General features: G+C 41.7%; 2 protein-coding genes across 7 annotated transcripts in view; one reads left to right on the top strand and one right to left on the bottom strand.

The window, feature by feature from the left end:
• Positions 1-4,339, bottom strand: part of LOC104920772 (transcription initiation factor TFIID subunit 4) — an 80,025-nt gene extending 75,686 nt beyond the window's left edge. The window contains exons 1-2 of one of the 4 annotated variants that reach the window (XR_003462757.1): positions 2,841-4,339; positions 725-885 (exon numbers count right to left, since the gene is read on the bottom strand). Coding sequence is in view for 3 of the 4 variants with exons in the window: in XM_019274298.2 (XP_019129843.2) it covers positions 725-885; positions 2,841-4,236 (1,557 nt within the window). In the remaining variant the exon portion in view is untranslated. The remainder of the gene's footprint in view (positions 1-724; positions 886-2,840) is intronic. The other 3 variants (XM_019274298.2, XM_027281524.1, XM_027281525.1) reach the window with 3 other exon arrangements.
• Positions 4,340-4,828: 489 nt separating this feature from the next.
• On the top strand, positions 4,829-13,418 carry lsm14ab (LSM14A mRNA processing body assembly factor b). 3 transcript variants are annotated; one of them, XM_019274328.2, is made up of 10 exons: positions 4,829-5,220; positions 5,712-5,875; positions 6,857-7,004; positions 8,121-8,315; positions 8,429-8,512; positions 9,231-9,407; positions 9,732-9,891; positions 10,407-10,433; positions 11,078-11,318; positions 11,436-13,418. In XM_019274328.2, exons 1-10 carry the CDS (start codon positions 5,097-5,099, stop codon positions 11,454-11,456), a joined length of 1,341 nt encoding a protein of 446 aa, XP_019129873.1. In that variant the 5' UTR covers positions 4,829-5,096; the 3' UTR covers positions 11,457-13,418. The 3 variants fall into 3 exon arrangements, with proteins under 3 accessions (XP_019129873.1, XP_010731420.1, XP_010731419.1); XM_010733118.3 differs by having other exon boundaries at positions 4,830-5,220; positions 11,078-11,333; positions 11,433-13,418; XM_010733117.3 differs by having other exon boundaries at positions 4,838-5,220; positions 11,433-13,418.
• The last annotated feature ends 105 nt before the right edge of the window (positions 13,419-13,523 follow it).

Genomic DNA, 13,523 nt, shown 5'->3' with positions numbered 1-13,523 from the left:
TGAAGACATGTTGTTTGTATGAGTTTTTATGCAGTAAAAGTATCTTCCCCACTGGGCCACATTATGTGGCAGCATGAAGTCACTTGTCGCTGTTACACTGATGATACACAGATCTATGTCCATTCACCCCCGACAGTATATTTACTATTGGATATCTCAACATTTCTTGCAGCTATGAAAAACATGGAGTTTCTCGTGTTTGGACCCTCCAGAAACAAATACTACTTGTCTGTTTCTATCACCTAATAATGGTGACAATTGACACATTTACACATGTTCGAAGGTAAATAAGTGTATACACCCCAAACGCACTGGAATTACCCATGGAGCCGTATATCACTGTGACATTACAGTACTGATCTGTTCTGTTACACTGATCTGTTTTTATCCAAATGAAAATCACCACCTTCAGATTAAATCTCGACATAGGAATGTTTTTCACGAGTAAAGCCTATTGTGTGTGACATACATGTTGACGCACAAATCAGATGATCCAAAACCTGTTATGCTTTGTGTCCTGATACAAACCAAAACCAAGCATACCATAGCATACAGTCACATATGTCATTTGGATTTAATGGCACAGCTCCTCAACCTCTCACCTCTCCTCTTCTTGTTCTTGTGTAAAGTAAAAGCTCTAAAGAAACGTTATGGTGCAGTAACAATGTGGCCTGTGGTCATACTAAGAAAAGTGTATCGGTTGACGACTGTGGCAGAGTCTCACCTGTGGAGTAGTTACTCTGAAGGACGCTCCTGTTGTGGGGGTGGCAGGTCGTGGAGAGATGTTGTTCTGAGCCTGTGCCTGGGCTTGAGCCTGCGCTTGAGCCAAAGCTTGCTGAGGAACCATCACTAATTGGCCCAACTCTGTTCGTACCAACACCATCCCTAAAGAATGAAAGGGAACATTCATTAGAGGAAACACTAGTACAGTACAAGCAACATAATCAGTGAATGGTGTTTAAACCAGCCACTAGTCAAATGCAGATACACCTTGCACAGATAAATATCACCCTAAAATTCATGGCATGTTAAATAGCCATTGAAAACAAATACTCTAAACAAGCAGTGAGTGTAAATGCAATGTTTAACCTGCAAAGCAACTTCAACACAACTGTACAACTAAGAAAAGAACAGAAAAGGTTGTCAAGTAAGATAAACTAAATGGCAACAAACAGGTTATATCAATTCCATGGGCACTGAAAATACTTGTTTCTGACTGGCTTTTTGCTAAAATCATACAACAAGACAACAAATTATAGTGGTTTAAATGTGAGACATCCTGGGGTGTCGTTTAGCTCAGCATGTGCCCCATGTACAAAGGCTTGTACATGGTCGCGGCAGCCCAGGGCTCGAATCCGACCTGTGGCTCTTTATCGCATGTCATTCCCATGTCATCTCTCTCTCCACATTCATGTGACTCTTCAAGCTGTCTCTGTCAAATAAAGCTCAAAAAGGCCCCAAAAAAAAAAGTATCTTTAAATGTGAGACATCCACATATAGAAAATAACAAACCTTCCATCCATCTAGACCTTGCTGATATCAGAACAATGACAGCCTAAGATTTAAAAACATTTTTACATGTTTGTTTATCTTTGCAGGAGTTTAAAGAATACCTGGCAAATCGAGTCACCATGTTACAGATTCCAAATTGTCGCAGTATTTGGCAGAAGGTTGTACAAGAATTTACTGATATATAAAGAAAGTTGGAAAACTAATTTATTTTTACTTACTTGGGCAATCATACGTGTTTACAATGTAAGTTAAATGAGGCATTTATAATCTTTGCCTGTGCATCCTAAACTTCACTAACAAAAACAAAATCTCCAAATTGTGTGGAGGGCAACAGGTCTCCACTTATTAAGCTGCCTTTTCTTGGGCAGCAGTAACCGTATTAAAGAGCCATTATATTTTAAGATGTGCCACTTTTTAGAAAGTAATTCCACTTTACTGTCATCTTGAATCATCTAATGGGATTATGTGTTCTTTGAAGGACCCTTGATGCTCGTACTGTATGTAGCCACATTATTTTACTTTCTTCACGCACTATGGTTGAACATTTTACACCATTCATGTGATTACATTGTTCTAAAGGCATATTCCGCTATATTGTTTGCACCTGGGGAAGGAAGTCCATCTAATTATTACTATTGGAAATGCTATTAGGGAAAGAAAATACAAATGTTTGAAACTCTGATGACAGTAGCTTCCTTTCACCAATCTGTGGTGCAAATGGAAAACCTTCAAATGCTTGCTTATGTGGCTTTTTGTTAACAGTATGTGGTCTGTGGATACAGCGGTGGCCACATTTCTACATGATTTCATTGGAAAGTCTTGTCCTCTCCTGACACTGAACTTATATAAACAACTCATATAAATGAACTAAAACCATTTTCTTTCAGAGTGACAGGACAGTTTTTTTCTGATAGTCGATCTCTTAGGTTAAAGACTCAAGCATCAGCTACCTACTCAAATGTACAGATGAAATTTATCTGGACACACTTTCACTGCAAACGTCTTGTAGGTTTTGTCTTGTTTTTTTTCTATTAACACACTTCACATTTGTGGCATTAATGTCATGTCATGGTGCTTTTAAAAGGATGCTTGGTGTGTATTTAATACTTTGCACGGCTCAGTTGGCAAATCATAGCAATAGTATAACTTGGAAAGCTTCCCGACACATTCAGACAAACATGGTACAAGAACAGGATGTCTCACACACAAAAACAATTTCATATTGAAGACAATCAGTAATCACTGTATCCTACTGACAACCCATGAGCCTGACACAGGTGTAAACTGCGACTTCTTGCTGCTCTCCTTCCCCTTCCTGCAAACCTTACCCGGTGGGATGGTAAACCCAGGGGGCAGCTGAATGGTCGTCTGCTGCTGAGGTGGTCTGACAATCAGCTGGGGGGCTACGATCCTCTGAGGTGCTGTAAGTCCAGGACGGGGTTGTGCGGTGGTGGCCACAGCAGGCGTCGTAGAGGGGGCTGTGGGCCTGACCATGCTAAGAGTGCTAGTCACTGATGTAGTTAGACCAGTACCACATACAGAACTTGTTGCCACTGCCCCTGTAACACAAGCAGCAGCTGTGGCAGAGCTCAAAGGCTGAGTTACTGTTGTGGTTGTTGTAGCTGCTGCTGTGGTTGCTGTTGTTGTTGTTGTTGTTGGTGGTGGTGGTGGTGGTGGTGGTGGTGGTGTGACAACAGGGGGAACAGTGTTTATTACAGAGTTGACACTACCAGACTGGCTTGACATTACAATTTTTGACTGACAATCGTCTGTTTTGGAAGCCCCAGTGTCTGTGATGGTTTTGCTGTGGTTCCCCTGTGGAGCTGAAGAGTTGACGGGTCCTATGCGAGTGCCCTGCTGGACCAAGGCCGACACACTGGTCCCGTTACCGTTCTGGGCTATGCTCGCTACAATATGACTCGGGAGTCTGTGCAAAGCGATGGTAGGAGTCCCCCGGTCCAGAGCTATAGCCGACTGACCTACAGCGAGGTTGGATAAGGTGAAAGTCGAGGTGTTGATAGGGGATGTCACCGGTCGAGTGGAGTTTGGTGTAGTTGCACCGGTATCCAGAGGGCTAGCGCTTTCAGACGCCGCTGTGCTGCTGGTCCTCCTCGTCGTTACAGCGGCGCCGTTCAAACTCTTTATCCGAGCCGAGGCGCTCCTCCGCGGCGTGCTTATGCGTTTTCTCGGCGGGCTAGCTTCCGACGACGTCTCACCTGTGCCCGGGCTAACCTTAGACCCCCGCTGGCTGCTGGCTGTGGTGCTGATGCTGGCTGGCGGAGACGCCAAAGTTGACACACCAGATGCAGTCAGTGTTGTGATGGATGCTCCATGTGATTGCGAGCCGCTGCTAGTGGCGTTCACACCGGCAGCCGAAGTGGTTGAAGGCTCGCCAAAAGAAGAGGCGCAGCCCGAGGAAGGAGATGTGACAGTTTTATCCGGGCTTACGTCTTTAGAGTTGATCTCCAGGCGCATCTCGGGTTTATTACGCCGTCCTTGTTGTTGTTGTTCTAGTGTTGTGGTGCCCACTGGAGCTGGTAGCGTTTTTCCTAAGTGATGGTTAGCGGGGGCCACTGAGCCAGCGCCTCCGTTTTCGTCTGTTTTCCCTGCTGGGTTGCTTTGGCCAGCAAGCTGTGACTCCAATGAGCCCACTAGGTCGCTCACGGCTTCTTCATCCACCTCTGAAAAGAGCATATCTTCCAGGGGGTCGGAGGCGCCCGCCATCTCTGATCACAGATAGCTGTCTTATTTTTTTTATTTTTTTTTTATTTTTTTATTTTTTACAGTGCGCCTGCGTGTTACTGGGCATTGTGGGAATTAGTCTGACGTCATTAGAGGGGAGGGGGGTCCTGGTTAGAAAATCTTTATTTTTATATATTTTAACTATAACAAACTGTTTTCACAGTGTTTATGAACCCGTAGTTACAAAACGACGTTATTAAAAAATGATATTTGACACACTCCTGCGCGTGTAGGTTCAATTTTTTTTTTGCGTGATTTGTGTAATTTGACAAACACAAATAAAATGCAGCATATAAACATTGTTTTATAAATATAAACATGAATTATTGTTTAATATGGGGGGGCAGGGCAGCGCGAGGCCCACTCTGCAAAACATCGCGATGTGACGAAATGGCCGAATCTCAAACCTCTTTCAATCACCCTCATCTCCTTCCTTTATAAATACAAGTAAAAGTGAGCGAAGCTGCAAGCGCACTCTTGATGCGATCACCCTCGGTGTGTTTTGCGCACAAGTCGCTTCTTTTTGTTGACGATGAAAGGATTTGTAGTCGGAGGTGGACGAGGAGGAGGCACCTTTTGAAGAATGAGACGCGGCCTCGCTCTCCCAGCATCCTTAGCGGCGGGCGACGGAAAACGCAAACGGCCATGTCGTGGTAGAAACCAGCTCAGAGACGACGAGCTAATCCGCTTCACAAGCTTCAACTCGAGCCACTCGTGTTATGTAGCGTGTAAAAACAACAAATACAGCTCTCAGAGTCACACATCTGCACTGTAGGTGTTACAGCGACAGGATTTCGTGGACGTAAGTGTGTTTATTGAAAGGCAAAAAAAACAAGACAAACATGAGCGGAGGAGGAACGCCGTACATCGGCAGCAAAATTAGCCTAATCTCCAAGGCCGGGATCCGCTATGAAGGAATTTTGTACACCATTGACACTGAAAACTCGACCGTAGCTCTTGCTAAAGGTAAGATAAGTCACCGAGAGTTGCACTGCGGCACTTAGAAATGGTTATAATGTGTCTGAGGAAGGCGCTAAGCGACGGGGAAAGCGATAGTCGTGTCAGCGCAGTTAGCTGTGTTAGCCAGTTTAGCTCCAGTTGGCTGCGAGTGCTGTAGTTCAGTCTCCGTCCTTTGTTTACCTGTGTCTGGAAATGTGAGTCCCTCACTGCTGCTCAGTGCTAAATAGCAGCCTGTATAATAGAAAGTGTCTATCAAACATCTCCTGCCAAAGTTTTAAATGATTACGGGTTGTAGTTTCTTCTTTAAAGGTCACTCTTTAGATGATTTGGCGTGGTTGTCGGATGCCTGTTAACCACAAATTAACCACACACGTCCCCTAGCTTTAGTCTCATTTATAACCCTATTTCTAAAAGTGCATCTCTACACTAATGTGCTATGCTTCCCCCGTGCTAAAGCCTCAATAAAAAGACAAATTGTGGTGTTGTTTTTTCAACAGTACGCTCTTTTGGGACTGAGGACCGACCCACTGACAGGCCTATCCCACCTCGGGAGGAAGTGTTTGAGTACATCATCTTCCGAGGTAGTGATATAAAAGACCTCACAGTTTGTGAGCCCCCTAAAGCCACTAGCAGCCTGCCTCAGGACCCTGCCATAGTTCAAGTAAGTTGATTTTTATGTATTAAAGTTATTGTCTTTAGGGTTCATGCGTTGCAAATGCTGTCTCACTGTCATTACTTGAGTAGAAGAGGACAGTCGTTTAGTGTTATTAGTAACACCTGTGCTTTTCCTACAACGATTGGACAAATCGTCTGCCGTGATCAATTCAAAGACCTTTCCCCAAGTGCAGCATGTTCACTGTCGGACCTCTTCATGAGCTCTCACTTCTCATACTTGCATGTCAAAACACGAACTAATCATCACCTCCGATGACACGAGACACTCACTATGGCACGTATCTGGACTAGTCACAGCAGCAAAGGCGCAGGTGTGTCTAATAACATTAATCACGGCTCAGTTTTAGTTCACTTCACAACGCCAAGACTTTGTACCTGTCGGGTAAGCACCTGACTAGAATTCATTCATGTAAAAGTATGACGATAGAAATATTTGCTCTGAGAAAAGGTGTTTTAATGATTTCCCCAGGAACAATCACACATTTTTCATGCATAGAAATTCAAAGCAAAATAATAGGTTACCCACATTTTAGCCTATACGTTGCTTTTAAAGTAAATATAAATGTATAATTCACTTGGCACTAAACAGTTTGAACGAACATAGTTTGACAAATGAGTCTGTTGATTCCACAAAAACGGAAAATACAAAACGCATAGACACTGAGCACTAATGTGTTAAACGTCTTCTATTGCGTCTGATAACTTTTGTCAATATAAATTCTGTTTTCATGGTGTCAGTATTGTAAATTGTCTTGCCTATACGCATGACTAACTGAGTGCACTAGCTTTTTCATTACCATTTGCAACTGCAGCTGTGACAGTCGCGGTTTCAGAACGAGTCTCTTTACAGTTTCAGAATTATAATTACACATTCACGTCCTGTGTGGATGATGACTTTAGCCGTGTCTGTGGATTAAATTGAATAAAGGGCCGGTTGTAACAGTGTGTAATTGTTTTGTTTTTCTAGTCATCGATTGGCTCCACCAATGCTGCAGCACCACCTTTATTCCAGTCGGCTGGGACCTATGGTCCATACAGGGGCCCTGCTGTTGCACCATACAGTCAGTTTGGTGGTACACCTCTTGCAGCTCAGCAGTTTGGATCTGCTGCAGCAGGTGAGATTACTTCTCTTGTTCAAAACAAGTGTCTAACCACAAGTTGTTAGCAGGAATTATTACTTATTTTAAGCAAGGCGGCAAGCATGCTTGAATAAATGAAAACCAATTAGTCTGCATCTCCCAGTGGTCTGTGACTTTGTGCCGGACAAAAACAAAGATTTGTTTCGTTGGATAGATGGCAACAGTGTTTATGAACTGCAACTCATAACGATGGTACACAAAGTGAAACTTTGTACAGATAATGAACAGTATGGATACAGACATCATTTTAAAACAAGACAATGATTATGATGTCTCTCAGTGAAGGTTTAGCTACAACTCTGGACTAATGCATGATGGAAAGCAATGGATTGACATCGACTATTGATTATATATTGAAGTGTTGATTAGCTAGACATACTGGGTAATATGGATGCACTAACGTGCAGTAACTAATAACCAAGTATTCAGCCAAGCCCTAGTATGAATTAAGAAAGTATAAAAGGAAACCTGGAGGACTTTCTTTGACCTCACCATCCACACCTTTACACCTCATGTTTTAAAGTATAAAGGAAGAACCTTCCTGCTCAGAGAGCATTCATTATTTTCAGGTATTGCCACATTCACATCGTATAATATGTCGTGGTGTATCACTCAGACTCTCTGCATTTAGGAAACATATACAGTATTCAGTCAGTGTTTTTTTTTTGTTATTTTCTACATTGAGGGTTCCTGCTGAATAAATCAAAACTATGAAATGATGATTTTTGTGGTAAACAAAGCAAAATGTTTATTTTAGATTCTTCAAAGCCGTAAAGGGCTTTGAAGAATCTTGGCTTCCTGTCAATCAGCGTCATAAGGAGTGGTTTTAAGTTACCAGGTGTGCCTCGTCAAAAGTTGATCAGTGGAAAAATATCTTGCCGCCTTAATGTGTGTGAGACGATCAGCTTTGTTGTTCATCAAGGTGTCTAATGTGAACAGTGTAAAATATATTTATTTACACTTTTGTGTATTTAACATTATTCCATGTGCATTGTTTCATAGTTTTTGATGTCTTCAGTGTTAATCTGCAAAGTAAAGAGAAACCATTTAATGAGAAGATCTGTCTAAACGTTTGAATATCGTTTTCTGCAGGGCGCACTAGTCCCCAGCTGGATGCATTAACAAAAATTCCCACTCTGGAGCCAGCAGTGCAGCCTCCTCCATCAGCTGCCCCAGCACCACCTGCACCTGTAGGTCAGAGGACTCAGACGGGGGCGGCAGCTCCCAGACCCACCGGCACCGCGGATGGCAGCCAGAAGCCTCCAGACCTCCTGGAGCAGAGGAAGGGTAAGAATACCTGCTTGACTTGTAAATGAAATCGCATGAACTATGCATTTAGTGCTTTGTTAGAACTATGCTGCTTTATTTCGAGGTTAATTTATGTCTTCTGCTGTTCTCAGTTCCTGACGTTCACAAGGTATCGCAGCCAGATAATGAACATGGTGCTGTTGAAAACCGGGATCCTAACAAGCATCAAGCTGCTGGTATGTACTTTAACACTTTGACTTAATAAAAACCATTGACACTCTTGATTTACAGCCACTAAATAGTTTGTTTTCATTAATTGTGTTAGTAATATCAACTTATATGGACTATGATTAAGTTGTTTGTTTTCCCCTGAGAAGTTTGATCACATGGTAAATGTTGTGTTGAGTCCCACAATCATCTTTTTTATCATCTTGTTTAATATTTACTAATTTGTCTTTATAGTATCATATTTCCATTCCATTGCTGCAGGTATCTACAGAGCGATCAAAACCTATTTGGACAGTGATGTGTGGTTTACGTTTAAGTTTCTAACACAGTGCTCTAACACTTTGTAATGAGTGGCACACATGAGGTTAAATTGCTGGTAATCAGCTTTAAGGGTTGCTGGAGGTATAAATATGCACTACCGGTCAGACAGAACATCACCAGGGAAGTCTTCTGACATCTATGGGTTGTAGACTGCAGCCAATCACTGATGTCAAACCAAATATTACGTTCTGATGACTGTTTTTAGAGTTTATGCTAACTTGTTCAAATACCGTGGCACAGTTCATACACTGTTTATTTGCAATGGAGTTTAGTGTCCTAAAATTAAAGCTGATAGTCGGCACTTAAAGGTTTGTTTTAAATACAGTGTGCTGTAGTACAAAGCAAACGCAAGATGCTGCATGTTGAAGCACTGCTGGATTTCAGTTTTCCCCTGTTATTCCTCAGCTGCTGCTCAGTCCAACCGCCGCGGCCGTGGAAGAGGAAACCGCAGTAGAGGGAAAGTTAACGTGCGTCGTGATGGCCCAATGAAGTTCGAAGAAGACTTTGACTTTGAGACTGCCAACGCTCAGTTCCACAAGGATGAGATTGACAAAGAGCTTCAGAACAAGCTCAAACTGAAAGGTATGGCTTCAACACACTCGAGTCCTGAAGGGCAAAGACAGGAAACCAGGTACAAGCTCAAAAACATGTAAAACACGGAGGAAAAGGAGAGAAAAAAACCCGGAGAGAAAAGAAGTTAATGGTAGAAGTCAACTATATTAAATCAGTAATGTGTCATACGCTAAGATAAACCCATATATACAGATGTGTTTTAGCATCTTCAGTGTATTTTGGCTTTAGTATGTATGCTTTAGTTCTTTACCCAATCCCGATGGTAACGTTATAGTTAGCAGGTGACTCTCTTTTAAAGGTTTTAATGTAAAATTTCTTTAAACACAACTACAGATGACAAGGCTGAAAAGGCACTGAATGGAGAAGAAACTGCTGATTCGGAACATCCAGCCACTGAGGGAGCCAATGAGGAGGAGGATGCAGCTGTGATAAACACATGTTACTATGACAAGTCCAAGTCCTTCTTTGATAACCTGTCCTGTGATGACTTAAGGTACCTCAATAAGACCTCATTCATGAACCTAAACCTGTTATGATGGGAGAATTCTGATGCTAAGGCTTATGGGTGTGTGCAGACATTGCAGCACTGCTTAAAAAATGCAATGGTCTGTTTGTACGCTCGTCTGTGAAAGAAGATGAAGTACAAACCACACAATCCAGTTTGAATGCTCATCAGAGGTGGTATTTACATAAATTTGTGCTTCTGTCTCAAAACTTGCAAGTTAAGCAGTGAAATTGGCTACAAGGCCTTATTCTACCTGTACATTCATTTGCTCATATTGGCCACGCTGTGTTTTGCCGGATGACATCAGACTATTGTCTTATTCTTATTTTCCTCCATGAGAGCTTTATTGAAACAAATCAAGGGGCTTTTGGTTTTGAGTATTGTGTATGAAATATTCTCTAAACTCACTTCACTTTAATACACTGAACATGAGCTTTAATGCATTTATTTAAATGTGTGAACTCTGTTAATGCACTGAAAGACTTTTCCTCTTCCTCTTTCAGTAAATCAGGCGAAAGAGGATTTTCAAGGTAAGTCAAATTTTCTGTGTTGAGTGAGTGTCTGTACCTGCTGAATGTAACCGCTGTGAAACAATCTGGAAATAATTTATTTTATCGAGGCCGGCGCTCACTCTCTGTGTTGTTACTGTCTCTAATCATCGGACACAAATCAAATTAAACTTCTTCGTGTCATTATATTTTGCGGTGTAAATTACAAGCCAGACTCCGATTTAGAAGCTGGTACATGAAATAAACAAAGTGAGAGCACACACACATGTAGGTTATCAGAGTTTAGTCCATGAATCCACCTGGATAGTCTCTGCTTCAGAGACATTTCAGGCTGTCTATGGAGGTTTGGTATCGATCCGAGTGTCTGATTGGTGGCCGGAGCGTGACGTGGAACTCCGTTTTCCCAAAAGTTGAATCTGACTCAACTTCTCTTAACAAAACTTTCAAAACACACGACCCCCACTGAAATGAATTGAAAAACGCTGCCGGCGTCTGGTTTGCCTGTCCCTGTCTGAACGCCGCCTTATAGCTGTTTCTGATCCAAGTATCTTAAATACTAAAATACATTTGTGCCGGACATGTTAAAATTGAGAGAGAAGTTCTGTTTCTCTGTTGGTGTTTTATACCCACAAAAATGTATCCTGATCTGTCTTTGTGTGTGTCAGAGAGCGAAGGTCGACCTGGGCTGAAGAGAGACGAATGAATTCTGAGACATTCGGCATCCCTCTGAGACACAATCGAGGACGAGGAGGTTACCGTGGTCGGGGCTACATGGGGCCCCGTGGAGGCCGCGGGCGACCGCTGAGCAGAGGTTCCTTCGGGCCACCCCGCGGTGCCCCGCCTGGCTTCAGAGGCGGATTCAGAGGTGGCAGAGGAGGCCGGGATTTCTCTGACTTTGAATACAGGGTAAATTATTGAAAGGTATTGTTAAAGTGCAGTATGCACTTCTTTGCTGTGTAGAAGAAGAAGAAGAAGGTCGATGGTGGTTCTAAACTTTTGTTGTGTGTTGTGTTTTCTCAGAAGGATAACAAGGTGGCTGCATAGTACTGCAGCGACGGATCCACACAGAATTGTAGCCCCTCATCATGAAATGATTCCTGTTGAAGAAATTCTTTGGTCTCCACATTTGACAGAAAGAATGAAGATTTATCCTCTCAGTCACTAGCACCAGGGTCGACTGCTTTACATCAGGGGGTGAGAGTGCAGCTCCCTTTTCTCCACTTTGAGAAACAGGCTTTTTGTTTTGTTTTTCTTTTTTGCCCCAGTCACCAGAGACAAGAACATGTGTAAATACTTTGCTTTGGAGTAATTCTGTATTTTTGCATCAGTCATGTTCATTTCTTACTAAAGTTGTCTTTGATATTGAAAGCTGTATGCAGAAAGCCCACTGATACTGTGAGTGGATCACAGTTCATGTGATCAATAGCTTTATTTTTTATTTCCTTTCAGTTTTTGATATGATGATGTACATTGTCACCAAAATTCACTGCATTGCCTGTTGCATCAGATGCTTCTCTGCTCAGTTTGGTTGCCATGTGTTCAGTATTTTTGGATAACTTTTTTTCTTTCTTTCTTTCTTTTTTTTTGGATATCCATAATTAAGTAATTAAACGCCAGCTGATGGAAATAATATCTGATCTGAATATTAGAATAAACGAATGTATATCTCAGTCCCCCCCCCCCAAATTGTGGCTCTCCAGACAGACTTTTAGTTTAGATTTTTAAGAAATGTGTAGACAGTATTTAGAGCCCCTCGAACCTCCAACATCAGATGAATTCTGTTCTTGCTTTACATTTGTAGGTGAACCTCTGGCAGCCTGTTAATAAAAGCCTAATGCAGGCAGTCAATAGGAATCGGTCATGTGGCTTCATGGGGTTTACAGCATTAGCCTTAGAAAGTATGTGTCGACTGTAGATTTTGTTTTTGGCCAGGTCTGTTTTATATAGTTGATGAAACAAAGAGCATTCCCATGATTTGTGTCTGTGAAAGAGGAACATTCATTGCTGTCAACGCCTTTAGAGGTTCTTAAAAAAAGGAAAGAGTCAGGGTTGAATTTGACAAAAAAAATGCTCAGCTATTTTGCCAAAAAGAACATGAGAATTTGGTTGAAAAGTAATTGAAAGTCCATAAGTTCTCATTTTAGTACCTGTTCAATCTACATTTCTGTGTCTAAAATATACTGAGCCATCTGTTAAGCATGTTTTTTTTTTTTCTTTGAATCGTCTTATAGTTGTCATCTGTGTTGTTTTTTCAGTCTCCACAGTCAGCTGTTTCCACAGCAAAACTCAGTACTTGCAATGTTGTAAGGTTTGTTTACTGAAAATGGGAACTGTTTTTTAAATGGACTGAATAATGTCTCAAAACGTTAATGTTCAGTACAAATTTCAGATTGATGTCAGCCCTTTGGTTTGTTCGCAGATCCTCTTGTTGCATTGTTGTCAATGTGATTGTTCTCCAGAGTGGATTTATTATTTTTTTACCAACTTGTGAACAAAGGGACAAGAACTGGATGTGGTGCCAGTGTGTTGTTGGGAGATTTTTTTTCGTTGCTTTCTTTTTGACTCTGGTATGTTAGTACTTTAGGGACTTCAGAGTATTTTTGCCTTCAGAGTGGTGAATTTTCTACAGCTCTCCCTTTAACTTAAAGGTTACCTTTTGACAAAACTATTGATAGCACTACGAGGTGAATCTAGATCCTTCTCAGTAGCTGTGGTTGTTTAGAGCAAAGCAGCCCAGTTGAAAATGTGTGCTGTTTAACTGGATATTGCACAGATTGGTAATCACTGCATGATAGCCGTAGAAATCATCACTTTACTATATGGGCTTTCGCAATAACCAGCAAGATTAAATTTGAGACAAAACGTATTATTGAGCGATTATAACTGACGTGTTTTCATATGTTTGTTACTCCTTCCAGTCACTGGAATTGTAAACCAGGAATTGTTTTCTTGGCAATATCAGCAAAATGGAGTTTTTACGTAAAAATAAAGAGTTGTACAATAACAGTGTCTTGTGTTTTTAATCCGTATGTTCCTGAATTTTCTCTTTTCAATACTAGTCTACAAGTGTCTCTCAAATATTACCTTTGTTTTGATAGATTGAAACTGCCT

Source organism: Larimichthys crocea, chromosome VIII (assembly GCF_000972845.2).
Source record: "Larimichthys crocea isolate SSNF chromosome VIII, L_crocea_2.0, whole genome shotgun sequence".
In the NCBI taxonomy this organism is placed as follows: domain Eukaryota; kingdom Metazoa; phylum Chordata; class Actinopteri; family Sciaenidae; genus Larimichthys; species Larimichthys crocea.
This window is presented reverse-complemented; position numbering and strand designations above follow the sequence as displayed.